At 44.4% G+C, this 25,251-nt stretch overlaps 2 protein-coding genes across 3 annotated transcripts in view; one reads left to right on the top strand and one right to left on the bottom strand.

Moving 5' to 3' along the window:
• Positions 1-1,912: 1,912 nt before the first annotated feature.
• On the top strand, positions 1,913-19,617 carry LOC102194775 (calmodulin-regulated spectrin-associated protein 3-like). Of its 2 annotated transcripts, XM_005744594.1 has the most exons (19): positions 1,913-2,185; positions 6,520-6,797; positions 7,077-7,217; positions 8,047-8,133; positions 8,297-8,332; positions 8,844-8,891; positions 9,833-9,971; positions 10,328-10,467; positions 12,288-12,381; positions 12,478-12,529; positions 12,757-12,818; positions 12,917-12,947; positions 13,123-15,571; positions 15,650-15,771; positions 15,902-16,188; positions 16,275-16,374; positions 16,952-17,061; positions 17,188-17,306; positions 17,827-19,617. In XM_005744594.1, the coding sequence occupies exons 1-19, from the start codon at positions 2,050-2,052 to the stop codon at positions 18,151-18,153; spliced, it is 4,758 nt and encodes a 1,585-aa protein (XP_005744651.1). In that variant the 5' UTR covers positions 1,913-2,049; the 3' UTR covers positions 18,154-19,617. The 2 variants fall into 2 exon arrangements, with proteins under 2 accessions (XP_005744651.1, XP_005744652.1); XM_005744595.1 differs by lacking the exon at positions 8,844-8,891.
• A 1,404-nt stretch (positions 19,618-21,021) lies between these two features.
• Positions 21,022-25,251, bottom strand: part of soul5l (heme-binding protein soul5, like) — a 7,569-nt gene continuing 3,339 nt past the window's right edge. Inside the window, exons 3-7 of the mRNA XM_005744593.1 lie at positions 24,995-25,076; positions 24,774-24,894; positions 24,550-24,689; positions 23,383-23,546; positions 21,022-23,189 (exon numbers count right to left, since the gene is read on the bottom strand). Coding sequence (XP_005744650.1) covers positions 22,700-23,189; positions 23,383-23,546; positions 24,550-24,689; positions 24,774-24,894; positions 24,995-25,076 — 997 coding nt within the window. The 3' untranslated portion in view covers positions 21,022-22,699. The remainder of the gene's footprint in view (positions 23,190-23,382; positions 23,547-24,549; positions 24,690-24,773; positions 24,895-24,994; positions 25,077-25,251) is intronic.

Here is a 25,251-nt window from a genome sequence, read left to right as displayed (position 1 = left end):
TTCCTCTTCATACTATATTATCTGATACTAAAACCTCCAGGCAGAAAGCCAGGGTAATGAAGTCTACGTACCGCGAGTGCTCTCCACAGTCAGACCGAACAAATGTTTTGGATGACTTTCCGTGTCGTCTGTGCCGAGTTTAAACCTGAGACTTGCTTATAACGAACGTTTACACAACACTTACCCTTATGGAAAGTCTCTTAAGAATCAACATCAGATAACACCGCTGTCCTCCTGACTCTGTGACAAAGACTGGGCTTTTTTCATGTGATCATGCACCAAACACAGACAGAAAAACCTGGAAGAACCAACCTGTTCTGCGACATTCTCCAGAGCTGACTCTGCTTGTGTTTCTGCTATGTCAAAGAGGCATGTCTCCCTCTTAAAAATCCATTATGGACACTTATGAATATGACATGTATGTTTGCTGATTACAGTTTTGCACTTACACAACTGTCCATTTACATTTAACCGGAGTGCCCTGTGTATCAATGTTGAACTTTGTGCTTTTCTGTTTGGGTTTTTTTTCTTTTTGGATGAACTTCAACAACAACTGAGCACAATGTCAAGCACCACCTCACCCTGGGTCCTGTGTCACAGAAGGTTTGAACTGAAATAAAACGGAAGCTCGCTGATCCAGAAGATAAATCATTCACATTCTCACTCTCTCTTGTTCGGCTCAGTCTCTATCCTCTCTGCTCAGAAATCTGAGTCACCCAGTTTCATTTCAACCAGATTCCTGATGCAGTTTGCAGGTTTCTGGGCATGATGTTTGCTCACACGAGATCCAGCTCCTGCAGTTTCTTACACAGTGCAAAAGCTTTCTAAAACATTCAAGCTTAAACGGTTTTCTTGTGTTTCCTGGATGCCGCAAGAGAAATGCTTCCATAAAACGACGATTCTTTGAGATTTTGTGTGTTAAGACTTAAGCTGTGCTGCAGCATGGCTTTTTTAGCAGCACATTGCTGATGTTCTCATTGTCAGGGTGGTTTCCTGTTTCCTGAGTTTGTAACACCTAACACTGGTTATATTCGCTAAAATGTTTTGGTTGTCTAAATTCATAGGGTGCCGAGCTGGCAGTTTCAGCACTGAATGAATTTCAGTCTGCAGGCAGCTGTTTCATAATTTGTGGTCATGCAAACTTTCAACCTCCAAGGGCCCAACCAGATAAGAGCATCAGACTGTGGTTTTTAGGTTAACTATCACATGGGAGGAAAAACTTATCAATAACAAGACCATGTAAGGGTCTTAGGGTGACAAATCTATGTAAGGTCTAGCCCTCGGTTCACAGGTTCATGGGGGTGTCAGAGTGCTTCAGTTTGCTTTTATCATAAAATCTTTTGTTTGTTTCTGTAGTTTGGTTCGGTAGGCTATAGTAAAGCTACTCATTTGTGTGACGCTTGGGTAAAAGTTGCAAGAATTTCACGCAAACTTTTCACTTTCTCTTTGAGGTTACTGCGTTAGAATACGGTGTGAAAATGAACGTGAATAAGGCTGTAACATGACACAATGTGGAACAAACGAAGCGCTGTGAATACTTTCCAGATGTAGTGAGTGATCGTGTGAGTGATCGAGTTGATGCCTTGCTCAAGGGCGCCGCCGTGTGGAGGAAGGAGGCTGTTACTCGCGTTTATGCCGAGTCTACAGGCTGAAAAGTGGCGTCGGGTAATTCCATCAATGTGCTCTTGTGAACCGGAGCGGAGGTTTGTTAGTGCTGTTTGTGCTGCTGCGGAGAGCATCGCCGATCTGAGAAACATCCTCATTGGCTGATTTGTGACGTTTAGGGGGGCGTGGAGCCGGCTTGGTGGCACCAGTGTGACATTTATTTTTTAAAAGAAACAAATCTGTCAGCAGACCACGTTTCTATTATCAACCCTCTGTTTGTGATAACTGATTTATTATCATTCATTTGTTTGTCTTCAGTCTAAATCGCAGAGCCCTCCTCCGTTTCCCCTCCTCCCCCGCCTCCTTCTCCATCCCTCCTCCTCACATTTCCCCGGTGCTGCTGCTGCTGCTGTCTCCGTGTCTTCGGTGCGGTACACCGCAGCCATGGTGGACTCTCCCAGCGCGATGAAGAAGACCTTCTCGGTGCCGGAGATCAAACCGCTGGACCAGTACGACTTCAATCGAGCCAAGATCTGCGCCAGCGTTCGGTGGCTGCTGTCGAAATCCTACGGCTCCGCAGGTACCCTCCAGCTTCTACCCACAGCTGAGGCGCATCTTGGGTGGGGCGCTTAATAATTTATCCCGCTGTATCCCGCTCCATATGCAGCTCCGAGTCCGTCTAACCCCGCTATCTGCCTTCAAAGGAAAGCCCTTCTCCGCGTCATCCATCATTATCATCCTCTGCCACGACGATGCTCGTGGTCAACCTGCACCAGCGTCTCCCCCCTCTATCGGGTGTGCAGTTTCCACAGCGCGTGCAGGTTATCATATTAGCCAATTATTTGACGTGAGCACGAGGCTTGTCAGAAGGAATCTCCTCAGTGGTGCGTGATGCGTGGAGGAACCGGACAACAAAGCCTTTGTCAGAGCCGGGCTCAGTCAGGCCTGTGGAGAGATTTGTAACGACGGGCAAATTTATTTGTTGGGGCTTTTTTTGTGGATTTGGAAAATGTGTATGTATAGCTCATGCGTGGGCCTGCTCTAAATGGGTCAAGACCGCATAATATTTGTGTCACTGTTACGCACGCACGGTGTGGTGAAGGTGACACAGTGGGGCTGCTAAGACAATGGATGGCTTTCTTGCACCACACGAAAGCCATCCATCCATTCCCTGAAGAAGTTCTGAATAAACCCGGCACAAGTGCCACCTCCTCCCTGCATTAACAGGCCAAAGAATGCAGAGGGTTTCTGAATGCTGTAAGCAGGTGTAGGTGCAGCATCCTGCTGCGTTAAACCACCTCTCACGAAGACCACGTTGTTTAGATTTTGGTTACACTGTGAAAGAAATGTTAGGTCAGCTTTGGTCTTTGTGCACTTTATGCCTGCTCTGTATCGGGTGACATCATGCTGCGTGGCTGGGTCTGCAATCAGCAGTTTTGTCATTTGATCAGACCAACCGACCAAAACAAAACCGTATTTGATTTTGAAGCAGTTCAGTATCCTGCCAGCTGCTATTGCTCTGGTTAGTGTTGTGGCTACCTCCGGCCTCCTGTTAGCATGATAAATGTGACATGACCCAATCTCACATAATGTGCATGTAGGAAGGTTCAGACTGTGCTGGCTAATGCAGTGATGTCACACAGCAGGCTAACTAAGCAGTAGTAAACCTGCGCATGTAATAATCCAGGTTATCTGCTGCAGTAATGGCTTTAGACAGAATTTCATATCACATTTGTGTCTGGCCTCCCCGTCAGTGCAGGACAGCAGAGAGGAGGAGAGATGAGCTGTAAGCCTCTCAGCAGGGAGGCTTCATTGTTATCCGTCAACTGGAAAATGTCCACTGGGGTGTCTTGTCGAGTTTTTAATGGAAGCCCCGAAGAAAATGGCACTAATAAAGCCGCACATGAGATTCATGCACCGGTCACAGTCCTCACACTGACGAGGTTTATTATTCCACCCAAACAGTGGACAGGACCGCAGAGAGCTGTTATCTAATGATTGTGTCACTTTAAAACAAACAGAGACATTATGAAACCAGTTGTATTTTTTTCTTGGTATCATGTGGTTTCCAAGTCAAGTTAGGTAATAGTCTTCTAGTAAAGACTCCGTGACCTTTATTTAACCAGGAAATGGCCTCACTGAGAGTCAGTCCTCTTTGGCAGGATTGTCCTGTCTGAGCAGGAGTCACGCATCATCAATAAAATATTTCTAACTCACGAGAAGTGACAAACCGAGAGTCACCACATGCGTATGTGTTCACATCAGTTTTAGCTCTGTGTTTGGTCTACACCAACTAGAACTGAACCGCCTTCTGTGAGTGCTGGGGATTTAGCAACCATTCAACTTTTTCAGATGCAACCCAAAATAATGTTGACTTAAATTTATGTCCTGAAAGACATTCATAGGCTTCCCTGGTAGTAAGGAAATCATCAATTTCAGCAAATGTAACCCTGAAATGATGAGTGGACTTTAACTCAACATGAATTTAAATGCGTCTAAACAGAGGAACCATTTGAATTCAAGCACATTAGTACCTTCTCTCAGTTTTCAAGCTTATATGTTACAAATTCCCATTTTAACTCGTGGAATATTCTGCTTTTCTTTGATAGAACAGGATGTTTTTCATGTTCTGGGATAATGGTTGCACAAGGAAACAATCTGAAGAGTCTGAAGAGTCTGAGATTGGCTCAGGAAATCTATCCTGGACATTGTTCATTGTTTTTAGAATGATTAGCAGGTCAATCCATGGAGAAAATAATCCATATCTGCTTCCCTAAACACGTGTTTGCACTGTGGTAGAAAGATTTAAATGGATAGCTCCACAGTCCTGTTTGTAATGTTCCCTACTCTGCAGTCCAGTCTCATTGCCTCAGCTGTGATTGGGACAAATGGCCACTTTCCATTTTCATCGTTCCCATAGTGACCGCAGTCCTGTTTCCTCCCAGCTCTCTTTACAGAGTCTGAAAGGCAAAGGGGTCCAACCCCAAAAACAGTGCGCGTGTGTCACACTGCACTGCAGTGTGTGCTCAGTGTAATCGATGTGCTCGTCAAGTCTTTTGTCTCCTCTCCTCAGAGAAATGGGCCACAGCATAGGAAGGAGGAGTTTCAGTTACATAAGTAAGCCTTACGACAGTGGAGAGTAGTTGTGGCGCTCATTGCGGGTCACTCTGAAAATGTGTGTGGACGGATCAAGAAGTGAGGGGGTAGAAAATAATGGCAGAGACTTAAAGAGATCAGGGACTGACTGCAGAGTGAACGGAAGTCATGCGAGCTCTGAGAGTTCCTTCAAATCTACTCCAGTCTTCCAGATCATGCCAAGTTGGAATATGGGTCAGTCAGGGAATTGTGTGTTTTTGTGGTCACAGTGTGTATGTGTCTATGAACTGACCAACTCCTAGCGGACTGGACATGTTCACAAACACACACTCTCTTGTCTGGGTAACCTAGCTGAGCTGTACATGAAGATGATGACATTATTGCCTCCTGCAGTCAGATTCTGTAGCTTTCCGTCACAGATTTCCATTGTGGGAATACGTCTTCAGTGTGTTCCATAAGTTATTTATATTTTTCCACAGTTTATGTGACAAGGCTGGCTGCAAACAGCCTGTGTGACTGCTGCGGCCTTTATTTTACATTGGGCAGTGTTTTCATAAAGCCTTTCTCTGCATCAGAAATCCATCTGGCAGTTTTTACCGTTCCCAGAGCACAGCACAGGAAAGCTCAGTGTTTTCTCCTCATATATATCAGCTCACATGCACCTAAGAGATGTAGCTCTTGTATAAAGTGGACAAGTTCTTATTCTCAATGATCTCGGCTTGGAGATAATAGATGAGTGTACAGCTTGCACCATTCAGTGACCGTCCTTTGAATTTCTAAACACAGTTGTATCTTTTGCATCTAGCGTCGTTTCTTTAAGCATAAGCATTGTTGCAGATCAGGTACACCCTTTCATGGAAACGGCATTCCCTGTTGGCTGTGGCCTCTTTCAGCAGGATAAAGGATCTGTTGACAACAACATGGTGCCAGATACCACAGCACACCTTCAGTGGTCCATGCCTCAAAAGGTCGGGGCTGTTTTTCCAGCAAAAGGGAAACAACACCTTATTGGACACGTGGTCATGATGTAACGCCTGATCGGTGTGTAAAGAGGAGCTAGAAGTTGGTGCTTTAATCTCAAACCTCTTTTTCAAAAGCTGCTACTGGTCAAACTGGCAGTTAAAAATATTTCATAAAGAATTTTTCTCTTTACCTTTGCATGCTAGCAACATCCATTAAGCTAATATGCTAATTGTAAGAAGATTTAAGGTCAGATTTACTGAACAGGCCAAAATAGCGTGGAAGTCAAATCTCAAATAATTTTTTTTTTATGCTTTTTAACTAGCTTTCATACTCCAGTGGATGTATCAGCAAAGAACTTCGGGTTAGTATCTTGCCCAAGGATATTTAGCATGCAGACTGAAGGGAGCCAGGGATCAAACTACCAACCTTCCAATCAGCAGATGACCCGCTCTACCTCCTTAGCTACAGCTACCTTGTAATAGGTGTGATTCAGTGTTAAACATCTGTACAATTGATTTAAATAGTCCCTTCTCTATATTTTGTGCCTTGAAAGAGTAACTTCCAGAATCACAAATGCGACAGGATCAGTTGCAAAAAGCTCTACGTTCCCACCTCTTGTCACTGTGCTCTCTTAGTAAATTTCAACAAAAACCCAGTTTGTGATGGAACAGTGTGTTAGTAAATCTGGCCTGCGAAGTGAGCTCTGACCACCATGTGAATGAGAGCGAGGCAGGTGATCCACTGTGGTGACCCCTAAAGAGAGCAGCCGACAGGAGAAGACCTGTTGGCTGCTAATATTTGCTAATATGGACTCTTCTTCCAAAAACCAAAGTGAGAATGTCCTTTTCTTTTCAGAGAACGTTCCGGTGGAGTTGCGCGATCCGCTCTATAAGGACCAGTATGAACAAGAGCACCTCAAGCCGGCTGTCTCCAAGCTGCTTCTCTCCCCGGAGATCTACTGCAGAGCTCAGGCACTGCTTGCCCAGGCACACGGGGTCTCTCAGCCAGCATCGCAGGGGTCTCCAGCTGATAACTCTGCCCTCCTGCAGTTCCTCATTAAGAAAGGTTTCGCTCCGAAGGTCCAGGATGCCGATGTCACAGAGGAGGACCTTAGCAGTAGCCCTATTAAAACGGTGTGTGTTGTGTATTTGTATGATGGCGTATTTTCTACTTTAAATTCAACCTGCAAGTGGTTGAATGCTTTCAGCATCTCAGGTAGCATTTGAATAGTCACTTAAATACAATTTAAAAACATTTTTTATAGGAGGTTTCCAATGTAAGATTGGATCATTTACAGGAAGGAAAAGAGTCAGATCTTCAGACTGGCCTTTCCAACTGTGCCAACATTTCAGTCTCAGTCATACCAGCTACTCAGGTGCTTAAATGGTCCTTCTTCTCCCTGATTGGTGCAGAAAGCCCACCTCGCCCTTATTGACTCGCTGATGTCACTGGCTACCAAAGAGACGGTGGGTCAGGTGAAAATGGCGGTGGAGGCGGAGCAGATGGGTGTTGGAGCGCCGTGGGAGAATGGACTGCTCTTCTGGGTCAACAGGGTGAGAACACAACATCGGTGATTTCTGCTGGTCTCAGCAGATTCAACTTCTGTCCCAGTTCATGGTTTTTATTGGTTTAAAGCCTTAGATTAAGTTATCACACATAACACAACATCACTGACAGGACTAGTCATGAGAATCTGAATGCTGAAATACCACAGACTCTGCATTGTCTCCAGTGGCAACCTGAGGTTAGCTCCAAAAGCGAATCAATCCACACCGACTGTTAAAATGTCCAGCTTTACAACAAAAATAAACACGTTTACAACCTGACACAAAGAAGCGTTGGTCTTTGTAGCAGAGAAGACATAAAAAAACCTCACTAGATGAAATTGTATTGAGATTCAAAGTTATGCAGATTTACATGACCATTTCATCCTCAGATGGATGCTGTCAAGAGACGGACATAACTACTATGATGACAACCACTGGTTTCTACTGGTTTAAAGCATCACTATTTCCACAATCACTGAATGGTGTTTTGATTCTGGGCGTGACAAGAGAGGGGAGGACGACGTGTCAATCACATGTTGTTAGCCTGTGAACGTATCTTGGACAATTGTTGTTTCTGACTCGTGGAATGAACGAATCTTGTAAAATGGGCAGACTTGTTTACAGTCCATGATGTCCCCCATCTCTCACGCCATGACAGCTGGGATAGTGAAACTTGCTAATTAAGCTAAAGAAATTATCATTATAATTTCATTATCAGCTAATGCTAGCACGTTAGCTAGCATTGGCTAAGAAACATTTTATTTCTTGTGATAAAACATTGTAACTTTGAAATCATGTGAGTTCTACTGTAATAGTGTTTGTCTTACATTTGCAGTTGAACCAGAAGCTAAGAGAAAGCACAGAAGAAGAAGAGCCGCCTAAGTCACAGAATTGCACAGACTTGCAGCCTGTTCAGGACTCGGTAAAATACCGCCAACAAACACATAAATACTCACATGCTTGATGACTTGTAATAAAGCATGTATGTGCCTCATTGCTATGTTGCTGCAGCTTCAAACATTGACCTTGCCCTTCTTCTGTTTTCTCCCCTCGGTTTGTTTCTGTCACTCCTTGATCTCTGGCAGTGTCAGTCCACCCGGTGGTACTGGAAACTAGTCCCCGTAAGTGTACTCTTCTCTTCTCTGTTGTCCTCTTTGTCTGTCCATCTGCTACGGCTGACATTATTGTGCCTGCTGGAAATGCCCACACATACCTTTTACCTGTCTCCTCATAAAAAGTGTCCAGTAGACTTATCTTAATACCAGCTGACCGATCTGTTGCCCCATTATGTCCCGAAACTCCTTATTATTGTCAACTGATGCTGTTTTGGACACTGGGTGTTTCTGACGTTGCTACATTCAGTCATCAGTTTCATCTCAAAATGAGCCAGATTTTTAGAGGCGAGGTGGAGGAGGAGTTGTTGAAGAAGGAGGCGACAGAGGTGAAGTGACCTTTATTAAGTGGTTATTAAAAGACATCTGCGCTCCCTTTGTTTGTCCCCTTCCTCTCCTCCTCCTCCATCGCTCTGTCCTCTCCCCCCTGAGCAGACGTTTTTTGGTGTGGCGGTTCCCATGATGAGCGGCCCCCTTGTCATTTATGCTTGTTTCCCTCTCTCTGCCATCCCCCATCCAGCATGCTATCGCTTTTTGTTTGAAGGAGTCGGGGAATAAGCCGCCAGTGGTAACGTATAACACCTCGCTCTTCTCTCACCCTCTCCCCCCACCCCCGCTTCCCGTACCATTGCACTCGACTGACCGACAAACCGACCAATCGCCACACCTCACCTACCACGCTGTCGACCAGTGACTGACCGTACAGCTGACTGCGAGCTAACCACCACTCCAACCTCGAGGCTGGATGGATCACTTTAAAACTCATTAGCCTTTAACACAACTTCTCCATAGTTATCGTTGTGTGTTACAGAGCCTTGTTATAGGAGGCACGGCGCCACTGCGTGCTACCCTTTGAAGCTGAACGCGCCTTCTTTGTCCTGCTCCAACAAGGCTGTGGAACAGTCAGCTTACGTTACAGATGCCTTGTTTTTGGGTTTGTTTATCTCATGTGGACGTCAAAGACTGATGCGGCGTCTGAGCTGCGAGACTCACCTTTTCTTTCTCTTCTTTTACTTTTTTCATTTAATCAATGCCAATTAGAAGCAAAGGCTCACAGTGTCATCAGTGCCCATTACTACTGCATGGACACCGAAAAACAAACATCCTCCTTTTCACGTCTTTCTTTCAGTCTTTTTTCTTTGTTTGCAATGTCCCTTTTTAACTGTTGCACTGCACCTTCTGGTTGCTGTGTCTATATGTGTACAAACTTGAGGCATCATTGGTCTTGTGCTTTGTTTCTATGGGCTTTTCTTCTCTTTGCAGTTTTTCCTGGCGTTTGGCTGGCTTCACACTTTAAGTCAATGCTTTTGTTTCTTGTCTGACGGAAACACAACGCTGGCTGATTTTATATTTCCTTTGCTACTTCTGAGTCTCTCTCTGAATCCCTTTAAAAACAACCCGTTTCCCTGCCTGTATACTCTTAGTCTCACTTATTTTATTTTTTTTGCAAAACGTTCTTTTTCCCCCCTATGTCAATTTTCTTCTCCTTCCCTCTCTTTTCTTATCCAGATTCGCTATAGGAAGGACAAAGTGCAGTCTAAGTTGACTCCCACTTTCCCTCTGGTTTCTGCGGTCAAAGATCTGTCTAACGGCTGCGCAATAGCTGCTGTGCTGCACTATTACTGCCCCAGCTTGCTGCCTCTAGAGGGTACACGTTAACTCAGACACTAACACACATTCATAGATGTGCATAGATGTACAGATAGGATGATGAAATATTTATATTTAGTTAATGTGCGCTTCAAAATACTCAACAGCTTAAGTGATAGGGCTGTAATTTAAAATACAATTTCCTGTAAATGTTGCTTGTTAATGCATTTCGTGTAACTTTTAGTACATCAGTATAGTCACAAAACGCAATAGTGCCTCTCATGTTCTCTATTTAGATTTTGCCTTTAAAAAAAGCATCTTTTATCTTGATTTGAAGCAAATATATTTAAAGTTCTTTGACAAACATCTGGAAGCAGCATTGGTCCATTGTTTTTCATTGTTTACTCCTTCCAGATGTGTGTCTGAAGGATACCATGTCAGTAGCTGACTCTCTCTACAACCTGCAGCTGATCAAAGAGTTCTGTGAGAGCAGCTTGCAGAGCTGCTGCCCCCTTGCTGTGGAGGATATGCTCTACGCGCCACTGACTCTGCATGTAAGCGTCACGGTCTCTGACATTAAACTGTTGTTAGTTAACAGAGAAACTTTGCATGGGTGTTTACTCCTAACTTAATCCTTTCTATAGGCTGAAAAATGTTTGTGGTCTGAATGTAAACCAGTTGGTTTCAATTTAAACCACTAGAGGGCAACAGAAGCCGGCTTTTAGAGCGAAAAGGTATAACATTATGACCACTGACAGGTGAAGTGAATTAAACCAATTGTCTCTTCATCATAGCGTGAGTTGGTGGGATATACTAGAGAGGAAGTAAAGACTTTGGCTTCAAAGTTAATGGGTTAGCAAGAGAAAAATGGGCAAGGGTACAGATTTGAGCGAAGGGCTAAATTGTGATGGCTGCATGATTGGGCCATAGCGTCTGCTAAACTTTAAAAAGAGTTTAAAAAGCATCTAAATTCGTGTTGGGTGTTCCTAGTCTGCAGTGATCAGTATCTGTCAAAATGTGTGAACCAGCAACAGGGTCATGGGCGGCCAAGGCCACCTGATGCATGTGAAGAGTGAAGGCTGGTCTGTGTGGTCTGATCCAACAGACGAACTATTGTAGGTCAGGTGGTAGAGTGGATCACCTACTAACTGGAAGGTTGTTGGTTCGATCTGCTACAGTCTGCATGCCAAATATCAAATAGAGTAGAAAAGCACTATATAAGAACCAGTCCATTACGAAATTGCCAAATAACTTTCTGCTGGTTCTGATGGTAAATGGCCTGTATTTGATTAGCGCTTTTCTAGTCCCTAAGGACCCCGAAGCGCTTTACACAACCAGTCATCCACCCATTCACACACACATTCACACACTGGTGATGGTAAGCTACATTGTAGCCACAGCCACCCTGGGGCGCACTGACAGAGGCGAGGCTGCCGGACACTGGCGCCACCGGGCCCTCTGACCACCACCAGTAGGCAACGGGTGAAGTGTCTTGCCCAAGGACACAACGACCGAGACTGTCCAAGCCGGGGCTCGAACCGGCAACCTTCCGATTACAAGGCGAACTCCCAACTCTTGAGCCACAATCGCCCTGATAGAAAGGTGTCAGAGTACAGACTTCATCACAGTTTGTTGTGTATGCGGCTGCATAGCTGCAGACCAGTCAGGGTCGCTGTCCACCACTGAGAGCACCAACAATGAACACATGAACATCAGAACTGGACCATGGAGCAATGGTAGAATATGGCTTGGTCTGATGAATCACGTTTTCTTTTATATCAAGTGGATGATGGTGTGTGAGGGAAGAAGCCAAGCCGGCAGAGGCAACGTGATGCTTTGAGCAACGTTCTGCTGGGAAACCTTTGGTCCTGACATCCATGTGGATGTTACTTTGACTCGTACCAGGTACCTAAGCATTGTAGCATGACATTACCTGATGGCCTGCCACAAAAATGATTCAGGAATGGCTGGAGGCACACAGCAGTGAGTTTGAGGTGTTGACTTGGCCTCCAAATTCCCCAGATCTCAGTCCAATCAAGCTCCTGTGGGATGTGCTGGACAAACAAGTCTGATCCATGGAGGCACATTGCAACTTACATGAGTAAAAGGATCTGTTGCTAACATCTTGGTGCAGATACCACAGCTTCAGGGGCCTAGTAGAGTCCGTGCCTCAACAAGTCAGGGCTGTTTTGGCAGCAAAGCGGAACAACACCATACTGGGCAGGTGGTCATAATGTTATGTCTGAAAGGTCTATCTTATCGTTATAGTAATATAGTTATCTTGAATTTGAGGCATGACATTAAAGTAATGTATTCAGTGCTGATGCTGTCTTCATAATGTCCATATGTCACGCTAACACACTCTTTTCCTCAGCTTAACATCATGAGCTTCATAGCAGAGCTGCTGGAGTGGTTTGAGATCAAGAAACCTGATTTTGTCCAGCCCGTACAGCCCATTGACCTCACAGGTTTGTGACTTCACCACTTTAATAAGAACTTCTTTGCTTTACTGGCTTTGTGCACATTTGTTCACTGACTGTAACACTGCATTCTGTACCTTTCAGATGTCTCAGGGTTAACTGACTGTATTAGTCCCGTCACTGGTAACAGCAACAGGTACCAGCATGCCACACATACAAGTACATATACAAAAAGTGGTTAGAAATATTATTTAAAAAAAGACCAGTCACTAAACCCAAATTACTACAGGGTAGGAAATAACACTCAACTGAAATAAATCTGAATACAGTCAAACAGGACCTAATCAAGCCATTTGTTGAGTCAAACAGATGGGCCACAGACAAAAATTGGCTGTGTTGTGTAACACTGTTGTCTCTTTTCAGCGGTTCTCCTTCTTTCATCTTTAAACAACCATTTGTACCCATCTCCTCTCCAGTTTCACCAGGTAACAGTTACTGGGCACGCATCTTTTATGCCTATTGCTATTTTGCATTTGCGTGCAATTAGCCGTTGTGTGAGACTTATGAGTTATTTTCTTTGCAGAAAACAAAAGCTGGAAAAAGAAACAAATCAGGTAGATATCCTTAAACCCTTTATGTGCTTTCTATCGTAAGTGTTGTGTTGCTCTCATATTTTATCTTAATTTTTTTAATCTTCTTACTTTGGCTTCCGTGGACTCTGCTTTTCCATACTTGTTGGTGCAACTCATCCATTTATCCATCATTCCGTTGTCACCCACCTCTCTGCAGTCGTCCTCTGTCAGCAGTGACTTTCAGCATCCCATTTGGCCTGGACAGTGATGTTGACATTGTCATGGGAAACCCAATAGATTCTGTCTTTCGCTCCGTCAGCACTGACAGCCTCGCCACCGCCATCCCGGCAATGACGTCCCCGATGACATCAGCAGGGATGACTCGTGTCCCGTACAGCCCTCCGGAGGATCTCAGCCACCTGGTCAGCGCTTCAGCCCCATCGCAGCGCTCTTCCTGGGGTCCATATGCACACACTGCACAAATGGGAGAGCTGCCGACCATTGAGGAGGCGATGCAGGTCGTCCATAGACCGGGCAGCAAAGACCAGAAGAAGGGAAGGGTACCTGAGAAAGGTGGGAAAGTAGCTTTGGCAGACAGGCCAGAGCCCAGGTTACGTCCTGAAGGAGCTCCAGCAGGTTTCTTTCTGCACTCGCCTGAAGAGGATAATCCCCAGCTCAGCAGCTCTGCTCCGTGTCGCTCCGGAATCCTCTACCGGCCAGTTGGAGGAGAAGTGGGCGGCAATGAAAGGCAAGGAAGGAGAGAAAGCCGGGAGAGGTCAGGACGTTCTGATATGTCACGTGATGACGACTCTGTACTGCGAGATGGCAGCGTCGACTCCTCGGAAGCATCGGACGATATGCCCAGAAACGCCCCGGGTAACATACGACCCAGTAGCGGTCGTCAGGGAAACCACAGCACCAGCAACAGTCCACGCATGACGAGCTTTGCTGAGCGACGAGACAACCGAAGAAGACACCCTGCTGCTACTGGGGAAGAGTCGGCTTCTGCTCAGACTCCAACAACCCCAGCAACTCCAAACACACCCTCCACCCCAGCAGGTGCAGTAGGGTGCCAGGACAGCCCAGGTCCCAGAGGTCCGGAACCTGGCTCTGAGGCCTGGGAACTGGGAGTTCGTCTTGAGGAAAAACGCAAAAGCATCGAAGCTCAAAAAAGACGTATCGAAGCTATTTTTGCCAAGCACAGGCAGCGGCTTGGAAAAACCGCTTTCCTTCAACTGAAAAGAGAGCAAGGAGAAGGAGGAGGTGAGGCAGCGGATGATAATCTGACCCTTGATGAGCGTCTCACTCGCATGGAGGAACAACTGAAACAGGAGGAGGAGAAAGAAAAGAAAGATGGTGAGAAGGAGAAAGAAAAGCCATCTGTTTCCAATCCTCCGCGGTTAGAGAAACAGGTCACATTCTCTATTGAAAGTAAGAAAGGATCAGAGAAAGAAAAAGGAACAGAGAAAGTGGGGGAAGCCGTTTTAGTGGAATACAACGAGGTGGTGCAGAAACTCAGTGAGGCTCTGCAGTCGCTACAGAAGGACATGCAGAAACTTACCGAGCAGCAACAGCAACTCATGAGCAACCAAAGACCCAAAAATATGCTCAGAACAACTCCAAAATCAACAACTAGAAGTAATACCAAAACACCACCCAAAACCCCTCCTCACACTCCAACAAAAACACCACCAAGAACTCCGACAAAAACCCCAACCAGGACTACCAGTAAAGCTTGGGTGATTCCTGCTGGTTCCAATGCTCCATCTGCTTCTTCCCCATCACGCCGGTCTCATCTTGTTTCCTCTTCCACATCACCAAAAACGATTATATCTTCCTCCTGCCCAGCTTCTCGCACTAAGAGTCAGTCCACTCCCCGTAGCCCCAAACACCATCCACGTATCCAACACCAGCCTCACCCACGGCCTTCCGAACTTAAATTCCCTCCGCTCAATCGCGTCTTGACACCAACCCAAACTGTGGACACACTCCCACACCTGCGGCGCGTGTCGCCCAGCAAGTGTCAGGTACAGACCTCTTCTTCCTTCCGTATCGGTGGACCCCGGACTCCCCAGGAGTCTCCCCAGGCTACCCAGCAGCCACAGGCCGCTGAGAGCACCTCGGACACAGGCTCAAGTGAAACACCCACCCAGTTTAGCCTGGAGTTGGAGCAGGAAGACACAGGGGTCATTGGAGGGTTGCCGCAACCCAGGCAAGATCGTCTAAGAGCTGCTGGAGGGAGCAGCTCTGGTGCTCCTTCTGAGTGCTCATTTGAAAGTGAGACTTTGTCCATGTCTGCTGCGTACAGCACAGGAGGTGAAGGAGGAAGAGCCGCGGGTGCGGGAAAGCAATGCAGCCTGATTGAAGTATCATTATCATCTCTTGGGGGACCAGAGGGGGGAAGCGATGAACCAACTGATGAGGGGCAGGAGTTCTCCTCCGATTCCATGAGCGACCACACAGAATCCGCTGTGGAACCTGCAGAACGACTCCCTGCCGAACCTTTGGATCCAATAGAGCGACTAAATTTGGCAATAGAAGACAGCGATGTGCCAAAAGAACAAATTGGATCGAAAGGCGGACATGCAAGAGAGGCGGAGATGTTAGAACCAGGTCAAGAGCAGAACGAAGTGGGAGCCAAAGGAGGAATTGGATTTTTTTTCAAGGTGAGTTCTTGCAAAAGAGAATGGACAAGGAAAAGTGTATTTTGGATGCACATGAATTACATGCTTCTTTGTTTGTAGGACGAGGTTCACGGTGAAGGGGAGATGGCTCAACGTAGAGCGGTACTGTTAGAACGACAGCAGAAGAGAACAGAGGAACTAAAGAAGAGGAGACAGTGGAATGAGCAAGAAAAGGAAATCAGGTAGTGTTTCTATAAATTTGTGAAAGCAACTATACAAAGTAAATCCCCACAGATTTGCTTTTCTTGAATTTGTTGATTAACAAGTCCAAATTTGTGTAAAATTAACCTAAATTTGTTTGGTTGGGTTTAGACTAGCATCCTCAGAAAAAAAAGCGGCATCACCTTCCAGCACACCTCCTGCAGCCACGACCTCACCTTCTCCTACACCTCCGGCTACTCCAGCTCGCCGTGGAGATTTTACACGGGGGGAGTACGCATGGCGGCAACAACTCAGACTCATGGAGGACCTGGACAAAGTTCTTAAGCAAAAATCGACTAACAAAGGACGAACTTCCACTAAGAAAAGCCGCTCCCGGCCTCGCAGCATGACCAGAGAGGAAACGCAGCTATCTCTGAGTCCCGCCAAGGGAGCGACCGGTAAAGCCAAAATAGTTTCGAAAAAAGTATTTCTACATTATTTGAATGACTGAAATATTTTTATGTTCTACCATTTGCTTCCCCAGGTACTAAGTTGACCAGAGTCTATTCTCACTCCTCACTCAACCTGGCAGCCACAGACGAACCAGGAAACAATGGTGGTGACCCCACAAAGAGACTCCGCAGGTACACTGCTGCATTGTCAGGTCGCAGCAGCACAAGCATAGCTTAAGAAATTGCAGCATTGGTTAGTTGGCCAGGTGTTTGCATCCGAGTGAAATATCAGAAATTCCAGTGATAAAGTTAGAAAGTCAGAAAAAATAGGATTTGTTTTTGTTCTTATTAACTTAAATATTGATACCTACCTTTGAGTTATTTTCCCCAAAATTTAACTTAATAACTCAAAATTTTCAGAAAAGAAAATTCTGGTTGTGGATTTCAGATTTATTTATAGTTTTTCAATAATTTAGTTTGTTTCTATCCTCTATGTTCAATACATTGCTCCAATTCATCAGAAAGTAGCCGGCATGCTAGAAAATATACTACCTGTACTTCCTGATGCTGGCAAATCTGTTGACATCAATAATGCAACAATTTGTTGTTTTTTCACGAGCGTCTTATAGGGCAGTTTATCAACACAGCGAGATTTTAAATACAGTACCAACATTCATATTGATACTAACGATATTTGGATCAATCTGCCTACCTCTGCTGTCTATTATGATGTCATAATGCGACCGGGGCACTCTTGGTTTCTCTGCAGCACCCGCCCTGATTCGCCTTCAGGTTGTGTAACACCAAGCAGACTGACAAATGGAGAGAAGGACTCGGAGAGTGGTTCAAATGGAACTTCACCTGCCCCAGAATACTCAGGTACAACGTTAAGCAGGTCCAACGCGATCACTCGGTTCCTTTGTACTTGTAAGCAATAGCCAAGTGCTTTCAGCTGTAGTTGGTCTGCAAAAACCAGCATGTCTGTTTTGTTTTTTTACATTTCAGGTCCAAAACTCTTCAAGGAACCAAGTTTCAAGTCCAATAAATTCATCATTCACAACGCGCTCTCTCGCTGCTGCCTCGCAGGGAAGGTCAACGAGTCTCAAAAAAACAAGATTGTTGAGGTAGAGGACTCATTTTACTTCACTTTTAATCAAGCTCATTGTGAATTCTGCTATTTCTGTAACTGTAGGCGCCATGTTTATTAAAATCACCCAGGGACCAATAATCCTTCACGTCCTTTTTTGAAGCATAAACATTGTGCTGTTTTTTACATTTTACTTTACTAACACAAAGATTTTCATTATGGTGATCTGGTTTTGAAGCCTTAACAAAATAAATCTGCTTTTCGTTCACATATAGAGAGTAGAATAACAGAATTATTTCCTGAAGCTGAATATCAGTAGCTCAGTGACTTACTGAGGTTGCTACACTGAGGTGAGAAGAAATGACACTTTATTAATTCTGTTAGTGGTGGCAGGCCATAAATAATGCATTTTAAAGGTAGGAGCGAGGGCCGTGTAAAATCTGACCGATGTCTGTGATCAGCCCCCGGGCCAGACTTTAGACATGCCTGGTGTAGACTATACTCACAGATGCAACATGTGCTTACTGCATCTTTTATTCATGTTTTTCCAACTTCAGGAAATGGAGAAGAGTCCTGCCAACCACTTCCTCATCCTCTTCCGCGATTCCAGCTGCCAGTTTCGAGGCGTTTACACCATGAACCCTGACACCCAGGAGCTTGCGCGATTGGCTGGGGTGGGCCCACGGACGGTTAGCTCCATTCAGGTGGAGTCCATCTACAAATACAGCTCAGACAGGAAGCAGTTTAGTGCCATCCCCTCTAAAACGATGGGCATGAGCGTGGACGCCTTCACCATCCCCAGCCATCTCTGGCAAGGAGGAGGAGCGGGAGGTGGAGGAAGCAGGAGAGCAAGTGTTACTAAGAAGGCTGTCACTTCCAAGTGAGATCCAGTACACACAGTGGCACATGGATGATGAAAACACTCTAAATACACTGTAATTACAGTCAAACTGAAGTGAAACACGAAAAACATACGTGCACACTGACAGGCCTGTAAAAAACACCTCACCTCTGTTGGCCTCAGATTTTACAAGAAATAGAAAAAAAGAAATTGGAGCGATTTGTACTCCCCTTCATGTGCACGAAAGTGTCAACAGCACAACTTTGAGACAGGAGCAGCACACTGACACAGAGGAAGGTTTTGTAATTACTCAAGGATTAGTTACTTTTAAAAAGTCTCCTTACGTACACTTTCATTGTTTGAAAATACAAACATGTTTTTTTCTTTTGAAAGAAAATAGTTGTTTCCTGAAAAACTTCATGAAATTACCGAATGCTAGCCAGTCCTCCCCTTAAGTAAAACACCAGTTTTTTACACAAAGCCAAACGACAGAGAAAATGCCTTCACGTCAGAGTGTCTGACGGGACCTTCGTTGTGTATGACGTTAATTCTACCAGTAACTGTTAGTGGGTGGATAAAGCACATTTGTTTTGCAAGATGAAAGATAGCCATAACCATGTGATACATATAGCAGAGGCGAGCTTTTTCTTTTGGACATCTGTAAATGCGTAGCGGTTCTCAGAGATGATTACCACAGCATGAATGGTTATTTACTGTATGTGGTATAAGCTTATTTCAAAATAAGATCACAGTGGAAACTTGTGGTTTTGATGAAACTATATTGATGGTATGTGAGCATTAGATGCCAATTTAAACAACTTTTGTATACTTGGACTTATCAAATCTTGAGAATGACGTGTCATAAACAAGCTTGTGTCTAGAAGTACCTGAATTGTTGTGCTCTTGGGAAGAGATTGATACAGACTGGAGTTCCAAGCGTTGCCATCTTTGTATTCCCTAATGAATCTTTCATTAAAATAAAGAAAGTCTTTCACATTTGTGAAACTAACAATAACTGGAGACCATTTTGCAACTAGATCACATCAGCTGCCACACATTCTGACACCCAACGCATAAAGAAATGCATAAAGCCTAAATAACAAAAAAATGAAATTGCTTACAAATCGTGGGTTGCATTGCATAAGCTCATCTGTAAATTATGCTCTTTGAACTGTGTTGGAAGCAAAAATATTTTCTAGGTTGATGTAGACCTTGAACTTCTCAACAGTTCAGAGCCTCTGTCATATTTTCTGTTCTTTTCTATTCTATTCTATTCTATTCTTTCTTTATTTTTTGTTTCATAATGTGGCAGGTCTGGACTGCAGGCAGGCCAGCTAAGCCACCTGAACATGCTTTATTAATGCAATCGGACCACTCTTTGACTGAGAAACTCTAAGGTCTTTCTTGAAAATGGGGAAAAGGTCTGTATATATCATTCAGCTTTAATGGAGCCCACACAGATGTGTCCCATTTCTTTTGTTTAAAAAAAAAAACAACAACAAAAATTTCCCAGTATCAATTTAAAAATAAACATTTTTTTAAACCCCATTTTAAATATTTGATGCTTAATAAAATAAAACAAGTGTAAGGCCGGTGGCCAGACCACACCACACTTCATTTTCCTTGTCCCTCCATAGTTAACACAATTACATGGACATTAGAAGGTAGAAACCTGGTCGGTGACTCAGGGAAACGATTGAACACTGCGAGAATGAACATAGCAGAGCAATTTTGCTACATAGCAAAGAAACAACAGTGAAACGCACTATTTGCAAGGTGACACCGTTGCTTTAAATATTTACCTGCTGTTCATAATATTAAAGAAGGAACTCGTGTCTTGTTTTATGACCTGAGAAGGACAAGTGAATTACCTTTTGCTGGTTTTACACCACACGTGGTCTGTCATATTCAAAGATGGCCAGCAGTCATTTCATTATAATGACACACCTTCTGCAGTAGAAACTTCCCATTGCAGCAAAAAAGGAAAATCTCTATACAGTTGATGAATGTCACAGGGCAGTATGTTTAAGCACCAAAACACCTAAAAAGATTCATTAGGGATTCAAAAGCATTTGTTAAGGTGAAGTCAGAATGGACTGAATGTTACTGAAACGGTTCTCTGCTCTTGGTTGAGTGCACACAGTGAAACTGGTCTCTTTCAAACCAGCATACATGTATGAAATAACAAACTGGATTAAACTCCACTGATCAAACTTTTCATTGTTGTCGTTTCTCACACTTACAGCATGTGACCTCATCTTACTGAGAAGACAAAATCATTTTATATAACTGACCTAAAGTCGCTTATTGGCTCTTTTAGAGCCTCGCTATTGGCTAGGCCAGCCATTAGCAACCTTCAGCTTCAAAAGCGCTGTTGTGGCTCCTTCCAAATGAAGGGAGAAAAAGAGCAGCAATCTCGGGTAACAAGGATGTTACATGTAATTAGGACAGGATAGATTAATGTACATGTATTAATGATACATAGTAAATGTATAAATAGGCTTACGGTTACCGTACAGTGGCTCGTGAGCCGCAGGTTGCCAACCTCAGTGCTTGGCTTTGATGTGGGAATCACCAAACACCCCATGATATGATATTATCACAATACATTGCTATATACGATATAATACTATTCTCATTCATTCATAAAATTCTCATTCACTGCTTATTTTCCTCCACAAATATTGACAAAGTTGCTACAGGGCTGCAGGTGCTTGCTTTTTTATAGGTTTTGATCCATTTCTCCTGGTTGCAAGGGAGATGCCGTTCCATGTGAACAGAACCAGAATACATGTGGGAGACCATTTGGGTCGATTCCCCTTCAGTTGTGCTCACTGACAAATGAATAAAAGGAAAATTGAACATTTTAGTCAGTGGAGTCCAGACCATCAGCAACAAAATGAGTCCAACATGAGTTCATGTTTATTTTATTGCATCTTCATCAGAAACAGAATGTATATATATTGTGTATATATACAGCACGTAGCTCGGAGATGCATCAATAGAGGATGTAATTCATTAACATGTCAATTTTATTGCGTTGGTTTGATCAACTGGGATTCTTTGAGATCTTTGGAGCAGTCTTACTGCAGTTGGTTGAAACTGTAGGTCACACTTAAGCAGACGGTTTGCAAAGCAGTGCCACTGCTGGGCTAAAAGCTAAACGGAGAGAACCCACACAGACATGGCTACAGCAACGTGGTTGTGGAGTGAGTTTCTAGAGAAAATATGACTAATCAAGATTTTACATGAGGGCAGACTGAACTTCTTAATTTCTACACAGTGCTAAATTACATTAAATATAACAATTTCCTTTACAGATAAACACAGTTTTAACTTTCAGTATTTCTTACCAAGACGTTTACATCCTTGATGGCTGAAACACTGATCTCCTACTCCCTAAAACACACACAAAGCTAAATAGCTGCTTACGTTAACATAATGATAGTGACTTTCTTCTTTACTGATAAAGATGTGGCATATTATTATTATTAGCCGTTACCACTCTTGTTGTATCACCCTTGCTTACAGTACCATGTACTATATGGACATGTATAGAGATTACCAGAAATACACTAACTGGCCACTTCAGTAGTTCCACCTTGTCAGAACCAAGATTGCTCAGAGAGTTTGAGACGTAGCACTGCTCTACAGCAACCCCTAGTGGTGAGGAACACTTCTGACCACTTTAAAGTAACAGAACATACAAAACATTTCTTATTTTTGGTCAAGTTTAGCAGGGAAAGTAATTTTAAAGGTTTTGAAACATTAATCGAAAAACTAAAGGCCAGAGCCAAGGAGTCCAGTTTTACTTTCAACAATCATACTGTTCAGGTATAAATGTTGAAATTTGATTACTCTATTAATTCCCATAACATACTGGTTAAATGTATTGCAAAGGAAAGGAAGGTATTTTTGGTAAATATTTATTTGCACATATCTAAGTTTGGAGCTGACAAATCACATGGCTGCAGTTTTGGGGGTTCTTCTGGGCCAACATACTGGAAAGAAAAGTGAAATACAAAGTCATAATCTGGGAGCTGTTTGTATTATTAGTTAGTGTCTAAGATTGCAAGAAAGATCCCAATGAAAATGCAAAATGAATATGTTGCCACATACGTCACGAAAGTGATGAAGAAGTTGAACGCATGAACTTTTAGAAAGTTGCACCCAGGCAGTAAATATTAAGAACTTCAGTGTGAAACTGAGCATTGAGATAATTAAGTCTGGCCTATTAATTTGTTCCATCATTTCATCTATCAACCAGCACAATAACTCAGATTACTAACCTTCTAACTAATACATAGATTTCACTTAAATCTACGCTGGAGCGGTGGGATAAGATTGGAATGACAAAGTGGAAGTGCACGTGATCAGTGATTCGAGAAGCTGCAGGTGCAAAGCTGCGATAGAACACACAGTTAAACACTCGGTGCCATAAGTAGGGGTATAGTGAGAAAAGGAGGAAAAGGAGAGGAACAGCAGGTCCGTCTGTCACACGCAGACTCAAGAACCTCCACTGTTTGCTTTCTGTTTAGATTACATAGAAATATATCTGGAAAAGCTGCTTGAATCACATCTGACTGCTGCTAATGAGCATCGTTTGGCTCGACCACAGGCTCAGTGTCGGCCGGTGTCTCCTCGGGGCTGGTAGCCACGCTGTTCGACAGAGTGGTGCCAGACTGGGGCTCCAGCGACGGGCTCACAGAGGTGGGATCGGAGGAGTTGGATGCCGGTTCCAGCAGGTTCTGGGTGGATGTTTGGGGATTGCTGAATGCAGCTTGAGCAGGCAGATCAGATGGAGAACTGGGTGGAGTGTTTGATGGGGACAGAGTGGGTGTGTCAGAGGGCATCTGTGAGGTGGAGTTGGACGTGGTGTTTGAGGACAGGTCGGAGGGAGTGAGTGAGGGGGAATCAGAGAGGCTGTCTGGGAGAGGCTCGAAGGGGAAGTCTGTGGGCGAGTTGGTGGGAGTCGGACGGGGTGTGTGCGCAGGTGTCGGCTCGTGTGGATCTGAGCAAACTGGCTCGCCCTCGGCCACGTACCACACCTCGTTGTGCCTGTTCAACAGCTTCAAGGGGCTACGCACAAGAAACGAAGAAGAGACATGAACATAAGAGTTGGAAGTAGGCGACGATGCCTTGTGCAGCAGTACAAGTCCAGATAATACTGTTTAATGAGTGCACAACATGGACTAGAGCAAAAAGAACCACATGATGACACAGTCATGAGTGATTCCCTCAAAGAAAATTAGAAATGAGACATGCGTAGCACCTGTCGTAGCCGACTCCGTAGTGATAGCTGTGGTTGTACGAAGCTCGAACTCTGGTTAGCTCTTTGGTCAGCAGGTGGGCGTGAAGCCTGGAGGTGACCGACAGCATCCAGCCTCCGTAACTCCTCACGTACACGTCCATCTCTGGCATCTCAGTGAAATACAGCTGTGCGATGGATGCAGAGAAGAATCCAGCACAGTGAAATACATGTGGAAAACAAAGTGGAAGGGCAGCAGAGTAGCTTTAGATATATAATAGAAACTCTTACACTTATATACAATTTGATCTTTTTATTTGTGGGATCAACTAGAGAAATTTTGCACGATACACTGTTCAAAATAATTGTTACACTGGGCCTTAAAAAGCCTCCCGTGTCCTCAAGAGCTGTGGAACTAAGATGACCATCTGCTGTCACTGACAGCACACAGAGTCGATAGTTTAAAAATAAACTGCTTGAAACAAGTGTGTTGATCATTGTAACGTTATACACACACTACCTGGAAGCCTTAGTAGGAACACCTTGCTTATACTGCGCCCCAATTCTTTCCGGCACAGAAGTATCCCCCACACATAACCACCACCCTAAACCACTGACACAGGGGGGGATGGATCCATGTGTTCGTGTTTTTTACAACAAACATCTGGATGTTACAGCAGAAATGGAGACTCATCAGATCAGAGATCAGATCAGTGTCCATTTGTTAGCTGACAGGAATGGCACTTCAGGTGTGGTCTTGTGTTGCTATAGCGCATCTGCTTCAAGATTCAGTGTGACGTACATTCAGAGATGCTCTTCTGAAAACCTTGATTGTAACAAGCGGTTATTTAAGTTACTGTTGCCTTCCTGTCAGCTTGAAGTAGTCTGGCTCACTTAAATTCGGATGCCATCTCTACATGCTTACACGCATGAGTTCCTGCCATGTGATTGGCTGATTCGTCTGTTAAGAATCAGAAAACACAGAGAGCACTGGCGCCTTGCTGACTCAGCACTATGCATTTCTATTCTGCTGAGTGAGAGCAGCAGCAGGGCCAGCCGCACTAAGTACCGCGCACTCGTCAATGATCTCTATTGATCTGAAAGCTGAAAATCACTGATTGAATTACACAGTTACCGGCAGGATAAACAGCGTTTGACCTCAGTAGAGGCAAGGGCAATTCGAGGGCTTACCTTGTCATTAGTGGGTGCTGGAGGGTTGTCCTGATAGGCTGACGGCAGTGGGAAGCTGAGCGTGTAGATAGCAGGCTCCCACATCTTGGTCTTCTCTGGGATCTTGACCAGGACAGGAGCGGTCATGTCCATCTGGACACCTGAATGACCACCGTCATCATCATTCCAAACACTGATGCACTTCATCAAAGCTCAATTTGACCTCCTGTATATCGACTTCTTACCTCCTTCGTTGCTTCCGGTAATATACTGGAAGAGTCTCCTGAAAGCCATGGCCGCACCCACTCCCATGAAATAGGCTTCAGCATCTGTTGATACCCAGCGAGTGGGGCTGTAGTGCCGCACCTGGACACGAACGCGCACAAGCACACGGTATGTGAGAAATACGAGCTTGACGAGTCGGAAACGCGTGTTGCACTGCTGGCTGCTGAGAGCTTTCACTCACTTCATATTCATCCGTTTTGCAGATCAGCTCATATTCCAGACATTCCTTTGACTCTGTGCAGTAGCTGCTGTTGGTACTGGGTCTGCAACAAGAAGACTGATAAATTACATTAATTGTCCAGCAGCGCTACGTGGTCAGAAAAAGTCAGGTTCATAAAGAAACTGGGGGTGAATTCAGCTGACTTGTGCCTACTATGAAGCTCCATAAACATTCAATGTACAGGGTGGGCCATTTATATGGATACACCATAATAACAT

This window comes from Pundamilia nyererei, unplaced genomic scaffold (genome assembly GCF_000239375.1).
Source record: "Pundamilia nyererei isolate P.nyererei 1_Seehausen unplaced genomic scaffold, PunNye1.0 scaffold00145, whole genome shotgun sequence".
NCBI classification, from domain to species: domain Eukaryota; kingdom Metazoa; phylum Chordata; class Actinopteri; order Cichliformes; family Cichlidae; genus Pundamilia; species Pundamilia nyererei.
This window is presented reverse-complemented; position numbering and strand designations above follow the sequence as displayed.

What these genes read in the sequence shown, in the direction of transcription:
- LOC102194775 (XM_005744594.1), top strand. Translation starts at nt 2,050, where the DNA reads ATGGTGGACTCTCCCAGCGCGATGAAGAAGACCTTCTCGGTGCCGGAG. An exon ending in CAGCTTGCTGCCTCTAGAGG is followed by an intron (nt 9,972 to 10,327) that starts GTACACGTTAAC and finishes TACTCCTTCCAG; the next exon opens with ATGTGTGTCTGAAGGATACC. An exon ending in TCCCGCCAAGGGAGCGACCG is followed by an intron (nt 16,189 to 16,274) that starts GTAAAGCCAAAA and finishes TTGCTTCCCCAG; the next exon opens with GTACTAAGTTGACCAGAGTC.